At 41.1% G+C, this 17,071-nt stretch overlaps 4 protein-coding genes across 4 annotated transcripts; 2 read left to right on the top strand and 2 right to left on the bottom strand.

Annotated features, from left to right (window-relative positions):
- Positions 1 to 5,623: 5,623 nt before the first annotated feature.
- On the top strand, positions 5,624 to 6,838 carry PtrM4_070420 (uncharacterized protein; the record flags this gene model as incomplete). Its single annotated transcript, XM_066105904.1, has 2 exons — positions 5,624 to 5,747; positions 6,729 to 6,838. The coding sequence occupies 2 exons, from the start codon at positions 5,624 to 5,626 to the stop codon at positions 6,836 to 6,838; spliced, it is 234 nt and encodes a 77-aa protein (XP_065964531.1).
- Positions 6,839 to 9,445: 2,607 nt separating this feature from the next.
- On the top strand, positions 9,446 to 11,098 carry PtrM4_070410 (uncharacterized protein; the record flags this gene model as incomplete). The annotated part of the gene is made up of 1 exon (XM_066105903.1): positions 9,446 to 11,098. The coding sequence occupies one exon, from the start codon at positions 9,446 to 9,448 to the stop codon at positions 11,096 to 11,098; it is 1,653 nt and encodes a 550-aa protein (XP_065964530.1).
- A 1,118-nt stretch (positions 11,099 to 12,216) lies between these two features.
- On the bottom strand, positions 12,217 to 12,933 carry PtrM4_070400 (uncharacterized protein; the record flags this gene model as incomplete). Its single annotated transcript, XM_066105902.1, has 1 exon — positions 12,217 to 12,933. The coding sequence occupies one exon, from the start codon at positions 12,931 to 12,933 to the stop codon at positions 12,217 to 12,219; it is 717 nt and encodes a 238-aa protein (XP_065964529.1).
- A 191-nt stretch (positions 12,934 to 13,124) lies between these two features.
- Positions 13,125 to 16,847, bottom strand: PtrM4_070390 (uncharacterized protein; the record flags this gene model as incomplete). The annotated part of the gene is made up of 3 exons (XM_066105901.1): positions 13,125 to 13,190; positions 13,252 to 15,599; positions 15,752 to 16,847. 3 exons carry the CDS (start codon positions 16,845 to 16,847, stop codon positions 13,125 to 13,127), a joined length of 3,510 nt encoding a protein of 1,169 aa, XP_065964528.1.
- Between the last annotated feature and the right edge of the window lie 224 nt (positions 16,848 to 17,071).

Below are 17,071 nucleotides of genomic sequence, written 5' to 3'. Positions count from 1 at the left end.
ATAAAAAGTTTAAGAATTAAGCCATAGAATTATAGAAAGTAATTATTTTATTGTATAAGATAAAGGTATAAAGATTAGTTAAGTGGTTCTTTAGAGTTAGGGTTATTTGAGACTAAGACTCTTAGATAATCACCTTGCTCTATAATACGTATATTAATAAGATTACTAAGAAGTTTAACTTAAAGAATAAAATAGTCTCTTCTACTTTACCACTATTAGAAGAAATAATTAAGTCTAATAGAGAGGTAACTAAGTAGTAGATTAAGGTATACTAAGAAAGAGTTAGATTAGTCCTATATACGGCTATTATGCTTAGATCTAACGTAGCCTTTAGTGTCTCTAGGCTATTACATTTCCTAACTATTTTAAACAATTAATATATAAATGCAGTAGAATATATAATTCTATACTTATATAAGACTTAATAGGATACTATCTAGTATAGGTGCTATAATAAACTGGACCTAGTTATCTATAGTTACGCGTCGTTTGCGTATAATTTAGAAACACGTCGATTATTATATAGCTATATTACGATGCTCTTTAGTAGCGCGATCTTCTAGAAAGCAACGCGCTAGAGTATAGTAACTACCTTAACTACTAAAGCTAAACTCCTTACTCTTAAGTATATAGCCAAGGAAGCTATAGCTCTTAAGCGCTTCTTTAAAAAACTAACCCTTAATCTTAGGGATATTTAGAAGATCTAGTTAAATAATTAACAAACGATTTAGCTAGTTACGAGGAAGAATAAGTGATTTATAATAAGACTATAATATATAGACATTTAGAATATATAGCTTAGGTAGGAGTACGTAAAGAGATCGTTCCATGTAGAGTACCTAGAGACTAGCTTATTGCTAGCTAACAGTCTCATAAAGTCTTTAAGCTAATAACAGATTAAGAAGTTTGAAGTATAATTTAAACTTTAAGATACGAAACAATAAATCGCTGATTTATAAAGCGAGATTTAAAGAAATTAGTCTGATCAGGAATTTACCATATAAAGCTTAAGGCTAAAGGCCTTAATTAGCTAGAATGCGTTATTAGCGAGGCTTACCTAAGGAGCAAGAGATTAATAGAAAAGAAAAAAACCTAAGTTTATTACGCTTAAGCTTCTTAGCAAACTTATTAGTTATCTTACAAATATAATAAGTAAAGTCTTGAATAGACTTACAACGAATAGTAGCGCGATTAGGAATCGTAAGACGCTCAAACTTTTAAGCAGACGAAGGACTAGTAGAAAGCCTATAATTTGAAAAAAGGATTATACTTATCCTAGCGAGAGATGCCCGCCTTATAAGTAGGCGTATTGTAGTTAGCCTCGCTAGAAAGATTAATATAGTCCTCCTCTTTTTAAGAAGAGTAGGTATAGTATTTATAAATATCAAAAGCAATATCCTCCTCTTTAGAAACGAATTGATTATTGTTATTATTAGAGATAGGGGCCTTCTTAGAAGCGTAAGTAGATAGACGCTTAGACTGAATATAATTATTAAGCTTTTGTATTATCTTAAAGATAATATTATAGTACTTTTTAATAATATACTAGATAACCCTATTAGCTATACGTAAGCTATTAATTAACTAGAGTATTACTTATAAAGGGAGCGTACTTATACTACTTACGCATGCCTTACTTTATAGAGGCGTGAATATTACTAGTAATAAACTTATTGCTAAGAATAGCATTAGCTAATCTAATTAAGATTAGGAACCTAGCGCGACACTTATACTAGAGTATATATAAAGCTCTTATAGGCCTCGCAGTAACTACTCTTACTATCAGCTAAATTATAATAAAGCCTATTACTCTTATTTAAAGCCTAGTACTTAAAGTAACGCTCCTAGGCGAGCTTATAGATAGTACTAGCTTACGAGTTGTATTACTTTTTAATAGATAAAGAGGTAAATAGGCTTATATTATTACTAATCAGAGAGATAGTCTAGCGACAAAACTTAAGCGTAGAGTGATTACTAGTAGTAGAATAGGGAGCGCTAATTAAACGCGAGCTACTAGGGGTAGTACTCTTAGAGTTATAAGTTTATTGAATATTAGATCGTTAAGCAGCCTTACTATAAGTAGTTCTAGGCTATATTTTATTAGTATCTTACTTACTTACTACTGCGTAGCTGCTTAAACTTACTTTAACTAGAGCGGCGACGACGAAGACAAGTAGAGAGGGCGAAGGAGAATAAAGGCGAGAAGAGTAGAGAGCGTGCTATGTAGAAATACGAAGGGGTAATAGTGCACAGTAAAGGCGATAGTAAGGATTATGATAATAGTAGAGTAGAAAATATACAGCAGCTAAGTAAAGGACTAAGCTATAGGTAGTAATATTAGATATTAGCGCTAGTTTAGCAAAGCAACGCTTTTAGCGTTGCTTGTATCTTACTCGCTAACTAGTTCTTAGTATAATAAATACGCTATAACTATTTATAGCGTAAGGATTATCAATTATTACTACGCACGTTACGAAGTTTTTAAAACGTAAGAGTAACTACTTAACTACGAAAGGACTTAAGACTAGGATATTAACTAATACAGATGTTAATTTTTTAGCAGGTTTCTATATATAGGAGTAGAAGGTCTAGTATAATATAGCCTATCTAAGACGACTTTTTAGACCGCTATACAATTAGTAATTGATTATTTTAAGAGACTAGTTAAAGCTACTAGAAGGAACTTAGCAGCCGCACATACTAGCTGCGAACACTTGTTTTTTGAGTATTTTATAGGAATAGAAAGGAGAACTTATAATTATACAGTAGGTATATTTTCTAAAAAAAGCTTAAAGGAATGAGGTGTGATACTCAAAAGTAACTAGAGGAGCAGCCTTTATACCTTTAGAGGGGCGCATTAGTTAGTACGAACTTATAGAGAACTAAAAGGATAGAGAGGTACTATGATAAGTTATCTAACTTATACAATTAGTAGTCTTACGTTTTAATACGGCGTTAGACTAGGGGGTGAGTCGCGGAAATAGACTTAATGTTAGACATCGGATAATTACGTAATTAGATTAGGACTTAAAGACTCTAGATCTATACTAATGGATTAATTTATTATATATATATACCAGACTAGCTTTCTAGTCTTTCTAATCCCTAGAGTAATTAATAATCCTGCTCTTAAACGAATCTAATTAGTGTTAGCTTAACTATTATGAGTACTAATTTGTTAGAGGAAGAAGAACCTTAGAGACTAGGTTAACCCCTAAGGTTACTACCTAGCCTTAGAAAGAAGCCCTTATAGACTTCTTTACTAGACTTAATGTATATAACGCTAAAACCTTTCTTCGTAATATCCTAATATAGATAAAGACTTAGCCCTTCTATAAGAGTTTCTTATCATTCTTATTTTACTTATTTATTAGCCTTTATAATATAGTTCCCTATAACGTACCTAACGGGTTAGCGGGCGACACGGGTTGGCGGGACACTTTTGCTAAGCCCCCACTAACTCTACCTATGTACGCGATGCCTTAACAACAATACTAGATAGAACCTTCTAATAAATGTTAGATACAGACTACCCTTTAAGCTCTTAAAGAAGATGTGAGACTCTTCTTACGACGCGCTATAGCTATCTCTAACGTCTCTTAAACAACACTAAGCTATTGACGCGCTAGACGACCTTTACAAGCAGATTGCTAGCCTGAATTAATAAATCTAATAAAGACTGAGGAGGCTGTAGTTAAACGCTCAAGAAGCATCTCTCGCTATTAGATTCGAACACTAAGAACCTCCTACGCATCTAAAATAAGGCTTACGTAGAGAAGGCCAAAACTAGTTAATCTAATATAGATAAATGGTGTAACGATCTGTAGGCTCTCTATACGAAAGCTTAAGCGTTCGAACTTTACAAAGTTAAGGGTTATCTTGCTATTACTAACTTTCTAGATGCGTTAGTAGTAAAGATCGCTCCTAATTAGGCACGTAATTTGTAATAAATATTCACGACCGCGTTAGCTATAGGTTAGCTAACTATAAGCCTTAATAATATAGCCAAAGTGTTTAATTTAACAATATAAGAGCACAAAGCATCTAGCGAAAAGGGTAGATTGACTAAAGTATTCTCTACGTTTAGCGGTAGATCTAGTCTAAGTAGAGGAAACTCTAGAGGATTAACTAGAGGACTATAAAAGTTTAATCTATATTAACCTAGTAAGCTATCTTATTATTAAGAGCCTATTAAATGTAATCTAGGACCTACTCTAATCTATCTATCTGACACAGATACTAGATAATTAACTAAAGGCTTTAAAGTTTTTAGTTCTTAACGCTACTTATACAGCTAAAATAAGCTAGATAGAAAGTTTATTCTACTTAGTAAGCGTCTAAGAAGTCTAAGACTATAAATACTATTATAGCTTATATCATTAATCCTCGCACTTTAAGAGATCTAAGTAATACTATATTCAACCTTAACTATAGTGGTTACCTATTTTCTTATAGCACAATCTTCGATAGCGGTAGCGCGCTCTACCTTACTAATAATTAGGACCTATTAGTCTTAGGAACTTATAAGAAGTGCTTAGACTACCTAATAGTTAAGGCTAGTACATAATCTTTGCTAGTTTTAGGGGTAGGTAATTAACTATTTAAAGATTTCTTTAATAGACTAGATAGTCTTTAAGACCTATTACTTAAGGATATGATAGTTATTGAAGGATTTTATGTTAATATTATTTCTAAAGCTTTACTTAGGAAGGCTGGATTCTAGTACACTAGTAATAATTAGACTATCTATCCTAGAGATAAAGAGTACAGCATTTTCCTTAGAAAGCTCTACGTTACCTATAACCTAGTCTTTATTAAATATAAGCTATTCTGTTATCCTTCTATACTACTATTAGTAAATAGTATAAGACAACTAGCTTAGCTAAAACTTTTATTAGATATTAAGTTTTTATAGTATTAAAGATTAGGCTATCTAAGTTAGAAAAATTTATAGGCACTCGCCTGAGCTGCCTAGAATGTCAAGTTTAAAGGCACTGAATAGCTAGAGTGTAAGTATTATGCTATAACCTATGCTACATAGGTGATCTCTTAGAGACTAAGAGACCGATCCCCCTTACTATTCTATTAAGTCTCGTAGGATCTATTTAATCTTTCAAAGGGACGGTCGAATAAGCAGTTCGCTCTCATTATTAAAGAAGGATTTTTAGGTAAAATCTTTAATTATAATATTTAAGGAAGGACTCTGTTAAAGATTACATAGGTAGTTATAGCTTTTCAAGCTTAGATATAAATAGAAGTACGGATTACAGATTATAGAAATCTATTAAAATACTACTACTACTACGTTGCCTTAGAGAGGGCTATTAAGATATAAGGAATAGGCTAAAGAGAAGAAAATTATAATCTTTAGTCCTCTACTATATACATATAAGCTAAATAGCTTAGCAGAGTAGGTAGGCTAAGAGCTAATTACGAAGTTAATAAAGATACGCCTTAGCGCAAACTTCTCTAAGAAGCTTTAGCCTAAGATTATAGATGCGGTAGCTTACTTATACGTAAGAAGCCTTACTATAGTCTATTAACATGTTTTATAAGCGAGTCGTCAATACAAGCTAGTCGTCAGCCCCACCAACTTCAATCACCTACTCTATCTTAACACGCAATGCCTCCACGCCGCGCTCCTCAAGTATCTTCAAACGAAGCTAATATCAAGCTTGCTATTAGCTCTATCAAAGCAGGGCAGATTCAGTCTAAAAGCAGCGCTGCTTCAATCTATAGCGTCCCTCGTATAACAATGCGCGACCGACGCGCTAGTTGACCTACCTAACGCGATTGCTAGCCTAACTTAAAGAAGCTTACGAAGAGAGAAGAGGAGGTGATTATTAGCTATATACTTCACCTAGATTAGCGTAGATTTCCGCCTACCTACGCAGCTGTACAGGATATAGCTAATAAGCTACTAGCTGCGCGCGGCGCTAGCTAGGTCAGCGTCCACTAGCCGCGCAACTTTGTTTAGCGTACAGACAGTCTTAAGACGTGTTTTAACCGAGCGTATAATAGGCAGAGAGCTCTCTGTAAGAATCTAGCCCTTATCCGAAGCTAGTTTAAGCTTATAGAGGAGACAAAGGCGAAGTACAGCATCTGCGATAAGGACGTCTACAACTTTAATAAAGCTAGCTTTATAATAAGTAAGATTACGACTTAGCTTGTTGTAACAGCGTTAGAAAGGAGAGGCAGGCCAAAGGCTATTTAGCTAGGCAATCGTGAGTGGGTAACGTTAATCGCTGCGATTAACGCAGCTGGCTGGTTAGTCCTACTGTTTCTTATCTTCGCTGGCTAGTACTACCTATTAGCCTAGTACGAGGAAGCTAAGATCCTACGCGACTATGCGATCGCAGTTAGCGACAATAGCTAAACGAATAATAAGCTTAAAGTTAAGTAGCTAAAGCACTTCAACACTCACACGCAGGCTCGTAGTATAGGCGCGCGTCGCCTGCTTATTATTAATAGCTATAAGAGCTACTAATCTCTAGAGTTCTAGGAGCTCTATAAGGAGAACAATATCTATACGCTTTGTATGCCTCCTTACTTATCTTACCTACTCTAGCTACTTAATATTAGCTGCTTCTCGCTATTAAAGCGCGCGTACAGGCGTAAGGTGGAGAGCCTTGTGCGTAACTACATTAAACACATCACTAAGCTAGAGTTTCTGCCAGCATTTAAGATAGCGTTTAGTAAAGCATTTACACTAGCTAACATCTGCTTAGCCTTCCGCAGCTTAGGTCTTGTTCCTCTACAACTAGAGGCTGTTCTATTAAAGCTAGATGTACAGCTGCGTACACCTACTCCTCTAGCAGCTTTGCTAAAGGCTCCCTAGGTAGCTTAAACGCTGAGCAACGCGCGTAAGCTTAAGGCTTAGTTAAGCCTCATACGTAAGCGCGTGCGCTAGCACAAGAGCTTATTACTAGCATTAATTATTAAGGCGATTGACTAGCTAAAGAAGGGCGCTAAGGTGATAATACTCTCTGCTAACCTAATGCGCGATTAGATCTCTAGTCTTAAGAGAGCTAACAGCGCAGCTTCAGCGCGTAGGCGGCGCTCTAAAAGGCGTATATAGAAGCATAGAGTACTCACAAAGGGAGCTAGAGAGGATATACTAGCTTAAAATAAGGCTAACTAGCAGATTGCTTATAAAGAGCGTTAAGGAGGAGCGAGATTAGGCCTCAGCTAGCGGGCTTAAAGGCGCTGCACTAGGTGCAAGGAGACTGGGCACAACTCGCGCACATGCAAGACTGATACTATTAATATAGAGTAATCTACTGTATTAATATATAGCAATAATATTATCGCGTTGTTAAGATGCGTCGCTTTAAAGTTGTAAAAGTTGGTGGGGCTGACGACTCGCTTGTATTGACAACTCGCTTATAAAACATGTTAGTACTGATCTCCTAATAAAATCCTTAAGAGCTAGTTTAGGTGGTACTTTAGATAGTACGAGCCTACGTAGATTAGACACTGCACCGCGGATCTGCGACTAGATTAGAGTAGGATCTATGCCTATAGCTATCGCGCATATCCCTTAGATCAGGACCGCGTAGTAGGACGAGATTGTCGTAGATTTAAAGTTAATCTAAGGGGCTATATTAGATATTTAGTTAGCTATAAAACGTCTAATCTCTATAAGACATGGATCTATTACTAATTAAGTAATTACTTCTCGCGATATATCTTTTAACGAGACTCGTTTCTATATAGGGAAGAATAAGAATAAGATACTAAAGGAATAAGTAATTAAACTTACGGATGTACTTAATAATAAAGAATTACAGTAGGGTGACAAAAAGAAAACAACATTAAAAAAGCTATCTTTTTTAAAGCTATATATCTAGACAACTAGACTAGCTAGAACTTTAGCTTTTAGTGTTCTGGAAAGCGAAGATCTTCTTCTTTAGGCTAGCTTATTCAAAAGGCTGATCAGTAAGCTTAGATCTGTGTAACTTTGGCAGTGCTTAAGTATACTAAAAAGCTCTGCTCTTTTCTAGCTACAACTTTTTATTTAGAGTATCTTTTTGGCTAGAAATTTCATATGTTATTACATACATATCAATGAATAGTATAATGTAGTTTAGAGCTATTCTATCAGCTATTGCAATAGTTAGATAAGAAAGTAAATTTTCAAGCTTTTAGTATATTAAACTAGCTAGATCTAGTAACTAGTACTTAGTATACCAACCTTTAGCTTGTTTTACCGCAGTATAACGTCTAGGTAAAGACGTAATACAGTTATCTATTGCCTCTTGCGGTATTTGCTCCCACTCTTCTAAAATTGCTTTTTTAAACAATTCTACTGCCTTTATACTTTGACCTACGCCTAAAGAGGCAGTAGATCTTCTAACAAGTCTATTTTTAAGTAGACTCCAAACGTTTTCGATAGGATTTAGATCTAGGCTATAGGTAGGATGCTCAAAAAGAGGAATCCTATTTCTTGAAAACCAAGAAATAACTGCTGGCGTTTTATGAATCTTGGCGTTGTCTTGCTGAAATTTCCGCCCTAGATAGAAAAGAATGTCAGCTTTCCATATCTAAAAGAAGTTTTGAATAATAATTGAAAATAACTTAGTTAGAGTCTTTTAAAGCTGTAAATAAAGTAATGCTTTCTTACATCTTTTGAAAAGAGGTTTAACAATTGGATTTAAAACCTCTCGTATATATCGTGTATTGGTAAAGCTTCTCGGTTCTTGTGGCGTTCTAGTTATATATAACTTAGATCTTCTACCTAACCAAATAGCTCCCCAAACAGAGATAGTAATGTCTCGGGCTATAACTTAGCTAGTAAGCTAGATAAAAATAATCTAAAAAACTAGAAAAATACTAGATTTTTAGGAGAATCAAATAAGTTCTTCAGATTTTTTTAAACTCACTTGAATTAGCTGTAGAGACTTGTTCTTTGCCAGTTCTCTTGTTTCTTCTCTTTCTAACGTATTCTTGCCTAGCACCGCGTCTTCGCTGTATAGAAGACTCGTCTGAAAATAAAACTTTGTTAAAGTGTATATGTTTTAGAGTTTTAAGTGTCTTCTTAGCGTATTTATTCTGTAGAGCAGCTTTTTTTGCGTTTAAAAGCTGTTTTTTCTTAGCAGTAGAAACAGAGTATTTCTCTACTTTTAATAGGCGTTGTAGGCTTCTAGTAGAGAAATCGAGATTGTTCTCTTCTAAAATGCGTTGATTTGTCTTTTTAGGACTTCGTTCTAGGTCTCTATTAACTACTCTAGTAGCTCTTTTAAAGATCTTAGAAGGGCGACCTAGTTTAGGCTTAGAAAGAAGTAAAGAAGTACTTTTTTTCTTCTTAATACATTGTAAAGCGTCTGTAATAGATCTAGAAGACTTTTCTAGGATAGTACTAATAACATGGTTGGCAAGCGAGCGGCCCACGCAAGCGAGCGGCCCACCCCACCAACTTTCTGCGCCTTGTAAACTCCTCCCTATTATGGCTCCCCCAATTCAAGCCCCACCAACCTCTTCTGAGGTTAATATACACCTTGCAATCTCAGCTATCAATAGAAGCCAAATTCAGTCTATAAGAGATGCTGCGCAGACATTTGAAGTCCCCCGAACGACGCTCCGACGCCGACGCGCTGGTAAGCCTGCGCGCGCAGATTGCCAGCCCAACTCAAGGAAGCTTACCCAGAGAGAAGAGGAGGTGATTATCAGCCATATACTTCAGCTAGATCAGCGTGGATTTGCGCCTACCTACGCAGCTATACGTGATATGGCTGATAAGCTGCTAGCTGCGCGCGGCACTAGCCAGGTTGGGCAGAAGTGGCCAGCCAACTTTGTCAAGCGTACAGACAGTCTTCGGACGTGTTTTAACCAAGCGTACGATAGGCAGAGAGCTCTATGTGAGGATCCAGCCCTAATTAGGACCTGGTTTAAGCTTGTAGAGGAGACAAAAGCCAAGTACGGCATCTGCGATGAGGACGTCTACAACTTTGATGAAGCTGGCTTTATAATAGGCAAGATTACAACGCAGCTAGTTATAACAGGAGCAGAAAGGAGAGGTAGGCCGAAGACTCTTCAGCCAGGCAATCGCGAGTGGGTAACGCTAATCGCTGCTATCAGCGCTGCTGGCTGGTTAGTCCCACCGTTCCTCATCTTCGCTAGCCAGTACCACCTATCAGCCTGGTACGAGGAAGCTAAGATCCCACGCGACTGGGCGATCGCAGTCAGCGACAATGGCTGGACGAATAATGAGCTTGGAGTTGAGTGGCTAAAGCACTTTAACGCTCACACGCAGGCTCGTAGCATAGGCGCGCGTCGCCTGCTTATTGTTGATGGCCATAAGAGCCACCAATCTCTAGCGTTCCAGGAGCTCTGCAAAGAGAACAACATCTACACGCTTTGTATGCCACCTCACTCATCCCACCTACTCCAGCCGCTTGATGTTGGCTGCTTCTCGCCATTAAAGCGCGCGTACAGCCGTGAGGTGGAGAGCCTCATGCGCAACCACATCAACCACATCACTAAGCTAGAGTTTCTGCCAGCATTTAAGATAGCATTCAATCGCGCCTTCACGCTAGCCAACATCTGCTCAGCCTTCCGCGGCGCAGGCCTTGTTCCTCTACAACTAGAGGCTGTTCTATCAAAGGTAGATGTACAGCTGCGTACACCTACTCCTCCAGCAGCTCTACCAGAGGCTCCCTGGGTAGCTCAAACGCCGAGCAACGCGCGTAAGCTTGAGGCTCAGTCAAGCCTCATACGTGAGCGCGTGCGCCAGCACAAGAGCTCATCACCAGCTTCAATTATTATAGCAATTGACCAGCTAAAGAAAGGCGCTGAGGTGATAATGCTCTCTTCTGAGCTAATGCGGGATCGGATCTCTAGTCTTGAGAAAGCCAACAGCGCAGCGTCAGCGCGTAGGCGGCGCTCTAAAAAGCATATACAGAAGCATGGAGTACTTACAAAAGGAGCTGGAGAGGATATACTGGCTCAAAATGAGGCTGACCAGCAGATTGCTCATGAAGAGCGTCAAGGAGGAGCACGATCAGGCGTCAGCCAGCGGGCTCAAAGGCGCTGCACCAGGTGCAAGGAGACTAGGCACAACTCACGCACATGCAACACTAATACTATTAATATAGAGTAATCTACTGTATTACTATCTAGCAATAATATTATCGCGTTGTTGAGATGTATCGCTTTGAAGTTGCAAAAGTTGGTGGGGTGGGCCGCTCGCTTGCGTGGGCCGCTCGCTTGCGTGGGCCGCTCGCTTGCGTGGGCCGCTCGCTTGCCAACCATGTTAGCACTAGTAGATAGCTGTTGTAAAGATAGAATTGTGAAGGTCGTCCGAAGATGATCTTGGGTTGGTTCTCGGGGATAGAGTGATGCGATGGACACGAGGGTGTATAGCACGATTGGTAGATCGATGTAATATACGGGGAGTTGAGAATCAAGTACTAATCCTTAGATTTCGAAGTTGAACACAATGAGCTATAGAAGCTCATTGCCTAATGCTATATACCTATGGTGCTCGCTGTCCTCGCTCAGAGGAGTCCGAGGATTCCTCGGTGGCTGACGCGCGAGGAGTACTCCTCGGTGGCGTATGTACGAGGAGTGTGCCAAGACCTTTCCTCGTGCATGCCAAGCCGAGGAGGTCACGTGATTAAGTTCCCGTGTCACATATGGAGGGGTCAGCTATCCCGCCGACGCTCCTTAACTTAACCGCCGTGCCCCTTCCCACAGGTTCGTAACACCATCCCCTTCCTTCCTAAGCTTGTCCTCAAGCTTGTCCGTGTGCTTGTGTCTGACGATGTCCGTCCCCAGGTCTAAAGAACATCTTCGTCTTGCCCTTGAGATTCGTCGAAACGGCCTCCTTGCGCCCGTATCCTGCGATTACTGTTTTGCGAATAACCGTCAGTGCGTCGCGATGCCCGAAGTCGATGGCAAGCGTTTGAAGTGTTCGGAGTGTACTCGTCTAGGGCATCCATGTGTAAACATGTCGTGGGTGTCCCTAGATAAGACTCGTGAAGAGTATAAAAAGAAGGTGGAGGAGGATGAGCAGTTGTTGGCTCAGGTGATTTCGCGCTTGATGCGAAATAAGAAGATCCTGAAGCAGGCCGAAGAGCGCGCTGCTAAGAAGGCGATATGTTTGGCGAATACCTTGCGCGATGGTGGTGATGACGTGGATGCGCAAGAGTCGATGAATTGCCCCGCGGCGGATGCCTTGGTGGGTTTTCGCCGATGATGTGGGAAACCCTTGGTTCCCTAGATGCGCTCGCGTCGCCCGCGAATCCTGGCGATGCTCCCGTTTTTTCCTCTAGCTGAGGTTGCCTGGTATGTCTTTTTCTTATATTCTTGAAGTAGTTGTCGGCAGTTCGTAAGGTTGGTGTCTGGTTCCCATGTGTTTTCGCTGTCTGGGTATCCTAACCATTTGACTAGATATTCGGTGCCGTTGTCCACGACTCTGTGTGTGACAATTTTCTCGACTTCAAATTCGTTTTCTTCTTCTGTTTCGTAGTGGAAGGTTTTCTGTAATGGCGTGTCTGGGTGTGCTGGTTCCAAAAGGCTTACGTGGAATCTGGGATGTATTCTAGCGTCTGGTGGAAGGTCGAGTGTGTACGTAACTGGTCCTTTCCGATTGAGAATCAAAAATGGTCCGACTTTGACGTTGTCGAGTCCTTTGCTTGGTCGCTTCGTGCGAAGATTCTTCGTGCGTAGATAAACTTTATCCCCCCTCTTTAGCTGAGGTGCCATTTTTCGTTTCTTGTTGACATATGAAATGCTTTGACGTTGTGCTGTCTCGAGTTTGCTTTGTAGCAACTCATGTACTGCCTTCAGCTCCTCGGCTGTGGCGATAGCTGCTTCCGTTTTCTGGCTCGGAAGTGTGCGTGTAAAGAGATTTGGGTGTCTCCCGTGGTTTGCATAGAACGGAGTCTGTCCTGTAGACTCTGAAAGCTTGTTATTGTATGCCATTTGTGCCATAGGCAGAAGCGAAACCCAGTTGGTTTGCTGATGATTGACGTATATCCTGAGATATGCTTTCATGGTTCTGTTCGTTCTTTCTGTCTGTCCGTCTGTCTGCGGGTGAAACGCTGTCGATAGCTTGCGTTTTGTACCAATCGCGGCCAAAAGTGTTGTCCAAAAGTTTGAAGTGAAGAGCTTGTCTCTGTCGCTTATAATTGACTTTGGGATGCCGTGATGTCTGATGATTCGATCGTTGATGATGTGAGCCAGGTGTACTGCCGTGAAATCGTTTCTAAACGGGATGTACTCTGCTTGTTTTGTGAATCGATCGATTACAACGAGTATTGCGTTGTATCCTATGTTTGTCGCTGGGTCTCTTGAGACTGGTAAACCTGTGACAAAGTCCATAGAGATGTCTGCCCAAGGTTCTGTGGGTAGCTCTAATGCTTGCATCTCGCCGTAAGGTGCGTGCGTGTCGTGTTTGTTCTTCTGACAGTCTGCACATTTTGCGATAAATGAGGTAACCTTTTCCTTCATTCCTGGGAACTCGTAGTTGCGTCTGATGAGTTCCATTGTTCTGGTAATGCCCGGGTGACCGTGTACAGGGTCGTCGTGGTGTTGCTGAATAATTGCTTCCTGCAATTCTTCCGGTACATTGTTTCCGATGTGGAGGATGGCGTTCAGCGTTTTTGCTGGTCCTAGCGATCCGTCTTCGTTAACCCTGAGTATCGCGGTGTCGATGACTTCCTTGGTGCCTGCGATATCTGGTCTACGGCTGAGAGCGTCTGCTCTACCGTTTTCTTTTCCTGGTGTGTACACAATCTTGAACTTGTATTGTCCTAGTAGTTCTGACCATCTTACTTGTCTGCGGTTGAGTACTTTGGTAGTCGTAAAGTTCACTAGATTTTTGTGATCTGTGTATATCGTAAGTTCCGAGCAGCTTTCTGCGTATACTCTCCAGTGTTGTAAGCATGCGACAATAGCTAGTAGCTCCTTGTCGTGAACGTCGTATCGTTCTTCTGGTCCTGAGAATTTGCGAGAGTAGTAGGCGATGGGGTGCCATTTGCCTTCGTGCAATTGACTTGCGCATCCGCCTAGCGCGAGATCCGATGCGTCGGTCTCAAAGCGTAATGGGTGTCCTGCTTGGAATATTCGAAAACATGGTGGTTCTGTGCTTGCTTTCTTAAGCGTTTGGAATGCGTTCTCTGCTTCCTTGCTCCACTTAAAGAGTACGTCCTTTCTTGTGAGTTTTGTCAAAGGGATGGCGATGTTTGAGAAGTCCTTAATGAACTGTCGGTTGAAGTTCAAAAATCCTAAGAAGGACTGTATCTGTACAACTGTTGTCGGTGTTGGCCAATCCTTGATAACCTGAATCTTTTCTTCGCTCATTTGTACTCCGTCCGCTCCTACTACATAGCCTAAGAAGTTGACCTTAGTCTTGTGAAATTCACACTTCTCTGGTTTGAGTCGGAGGTTGAACTGCTCAAGGGCCCTTAGTACCGTCTTGACATGTTCAACATGGTCCTCTAAAGTCTCGGAGTAGACGAGAATGTCGTCTAGATAAGCTATGACAAAGATGTCTAGATGTGCTCTCAACACGTTGTTGATGAGTTCTTGAAATGTGGCTGGGGCATTCGTGAGCCCAAACGGCATAACTGTGTATTCGTAGTGTCCGTATCTTGATCGGAACGCCGTTTTCCACTCTTCACCTTTCGCTATGCGAATTAGGTGGTATCCATCTCGAAGATCTAATGCTGTAAAGATCTTTGCGCGAGATAATCGATCCCGTAATTCTGTAATGTTCGGTAAGGGGTATCGATTCTTGATTGTGATGTCGTTGAGCTTGCGATAATCTACACATAGTCGTAGTTTTCCGTCTTTTTTCGGGACAAACATGATTGGATATCCTGCTGGTGACTTCGATGGTCGGATATATTTCTTTGCTAGGCTTGTCTTGATGTAGTCGCGTAACGTGCTCAATTCTTTTTCCGATAGTCCGTATATTGGGCCGAAAGTCGGTTTCTTTCCTTCCTGTAAGACAATCTTGTGGTCCCAGGGTTGGTGCTTTGGCAATGCTTGTTCATCTGCCACTTCCCGGAATAGATGTTCGAATTCTTTGTATTCTGCGGGGATCTTAGGAGTTGCGCGTTTCTCCAAAACTCTAGTCTGTCGACCCGGTGGCTCCGTTCCGGCGTCTGCTGAGTCGGACCCTTGTTTCTTAAGGCCGTCCTTTGTCGAGGCTCGCTTTTTCTTTGCGATGTTATTCAGTTTCCTCTCATCTACCATCGTACTCTGACAATGCGTAGGCTGGCTTGTGGTTGCGTCCGTTCCACAGCACTCGAATGAGAACGTCTTCGACTTCCAGTCGATCCGTGGGTTGTGTTCTCGTAACCATGGAAGTCCTAATATGATGTCGTGGGTAGCTAGTCCGAAGACATCTAGGTCTATCTTCTCTTGGTGTCCTTGGATGTTGAGCGTCACTTGTCTGACCTCGTGGGTGATCTCTTGTTCACCTGGCATTGGCTCTCCGTTGGCCACATGTAGTGGGTAAGCTTCTTGTTTCCGTAGCGGCTTCAGTCCGGCTGAAGACGCTGCGTGCGCTGAAACGTAGTTGGCTTGTGATCCCGAATCTACTAATGCCTTCATCCACCTCCCTTCAAGCTTCACCTGAAGCTTGATGAGGTCTAAGGAGTTTACTGAGTTAATCTCCTTGCCGGGCCGCTCTGGGCCGGGTGCTGGCCTAAAAAAGCCTGATTTCCAAATCCATGGAATCCTTTGGCTATCGCATGAAGGTCGCATTCTTTGCTAAGGCACGTTTGCCAGTTGGGTTGTTGACATTCCCAAGCGTCTCCTTCATCGTATTCTTTTAGCCATACTGTTTGCATCTGATCAATTTCTTCGGGGTTGTCGTGACCTGGGAAGTATGTCTTTTCCCTTTTGTCCCATAAATGTATTGGGCATAGGTCGTTTTTGCAGTCGAAGAATTGCCACTTGCAGCGGTACGATCGTTTGGTTTCTTCTGGGAACCATCCTGATCCGGACTTATCCGAGTAGTGTACTCTGCAATGGTCGTGAATGCATGTAACCCATGATAACTTCTCATGTTCTGGGTTCCTAGGGTCCATCCAGTAGTCGTATTCCTTTGATCTACTGATGTCCTTGGCCTTTCTCTTGTGGCCGTGTTGGAAGGTCTTCCAATCGTTCCTGGTCTGGCAGAGTTCGTCGTAGATCTCTTGCTTCTCTTTTTCCGAGATTGGCAACGTTGGTTCTTCCCATGATTGAATTGCGTCTTCGATCCAGCTTAGTTCCCATGTTGTTGGTAGGAACTTCAATATTTCGGTTGAAATGTTTTCCTTATTTTGTTGTACTTCTAGTGACAATCGGTAGAAGTCCTGTCGCATAGCAGCCATAATGTTGGGTTCCTCGCAGGCGTACTCGATTTTAGCCTTGTTGAGGTGTCGTAGTAGCTGGTTGATTTGTCTTGCGAGCTTGTAGAACTCTTCTTCCTGTATATAAGGTGTGGGTGGCCTGTTGATTCCTTCAAACATGGCCATCTTGCCGAATTTGGTCTGGTCGATTTCCGTAGCCTCTAAGTCCTTGGACTCATCTTCGAGCATGTCGTACTCCGAAGTGGGCTGTTCTTCTTCTGAGTCTGATTCCACGAGTGCGAGGTTATCTAATCCTAAAACGCTTTCCTGCGTGTTGATTTCGATGGTTGGCTTAGATATGACATTCCATGTCTCGTGTTGCTCAGTGGGTACTGCTTTGTGGATAACGTTGAGTTGTCTAACCACCTTGTTCTTGCTGTGGCAGTCCCTAGCCATGTGACCTTTCTTGTCACAATTATAACAAGTGATCTCCTTTTTGTTATATGGCTTCTTCTTGTCATTCCTTCCGAAACTCTTGCCTTTGTTGATGTTGTCCAGTTGCATTGCATCAGGGTCGTGCCAGTTGTTACCGGCGGAGGGTACAATACCTCCGGGTGTCGTCCGATATCCTGGTTTCTTCTTGAAGAATCGTCCCTTTGTGCGTTGCACTGACTGGTTGGCTCTAACCGGTCGGATTTCCTGCTGCAATTCGTACACAGTCCGCAACAATCAATTAAGTGGGTCCTAGAAGGTTCAGATTGGATTGATTGATTACCGCTTTAAGCCTA

This window comes from Pyrenophora tritici-repentis, chromosome 2, assembly GCF_003171515.1.
Source record: "Pyrenophora tritici-repentis strain M4 chromosome 2, whole genome shotgun sequence".
Classification (NCBI taxonomy): Eukaryota; Fungi; Ascomycota; class Dothideomycetes; order Pleosporales; family Pleosporaceae; genus Pyrenophora; species Pyrenophora tritici-repentis.
This window is presented reverse-complemented; position numbering and strand designations above follow the sequence as displayed.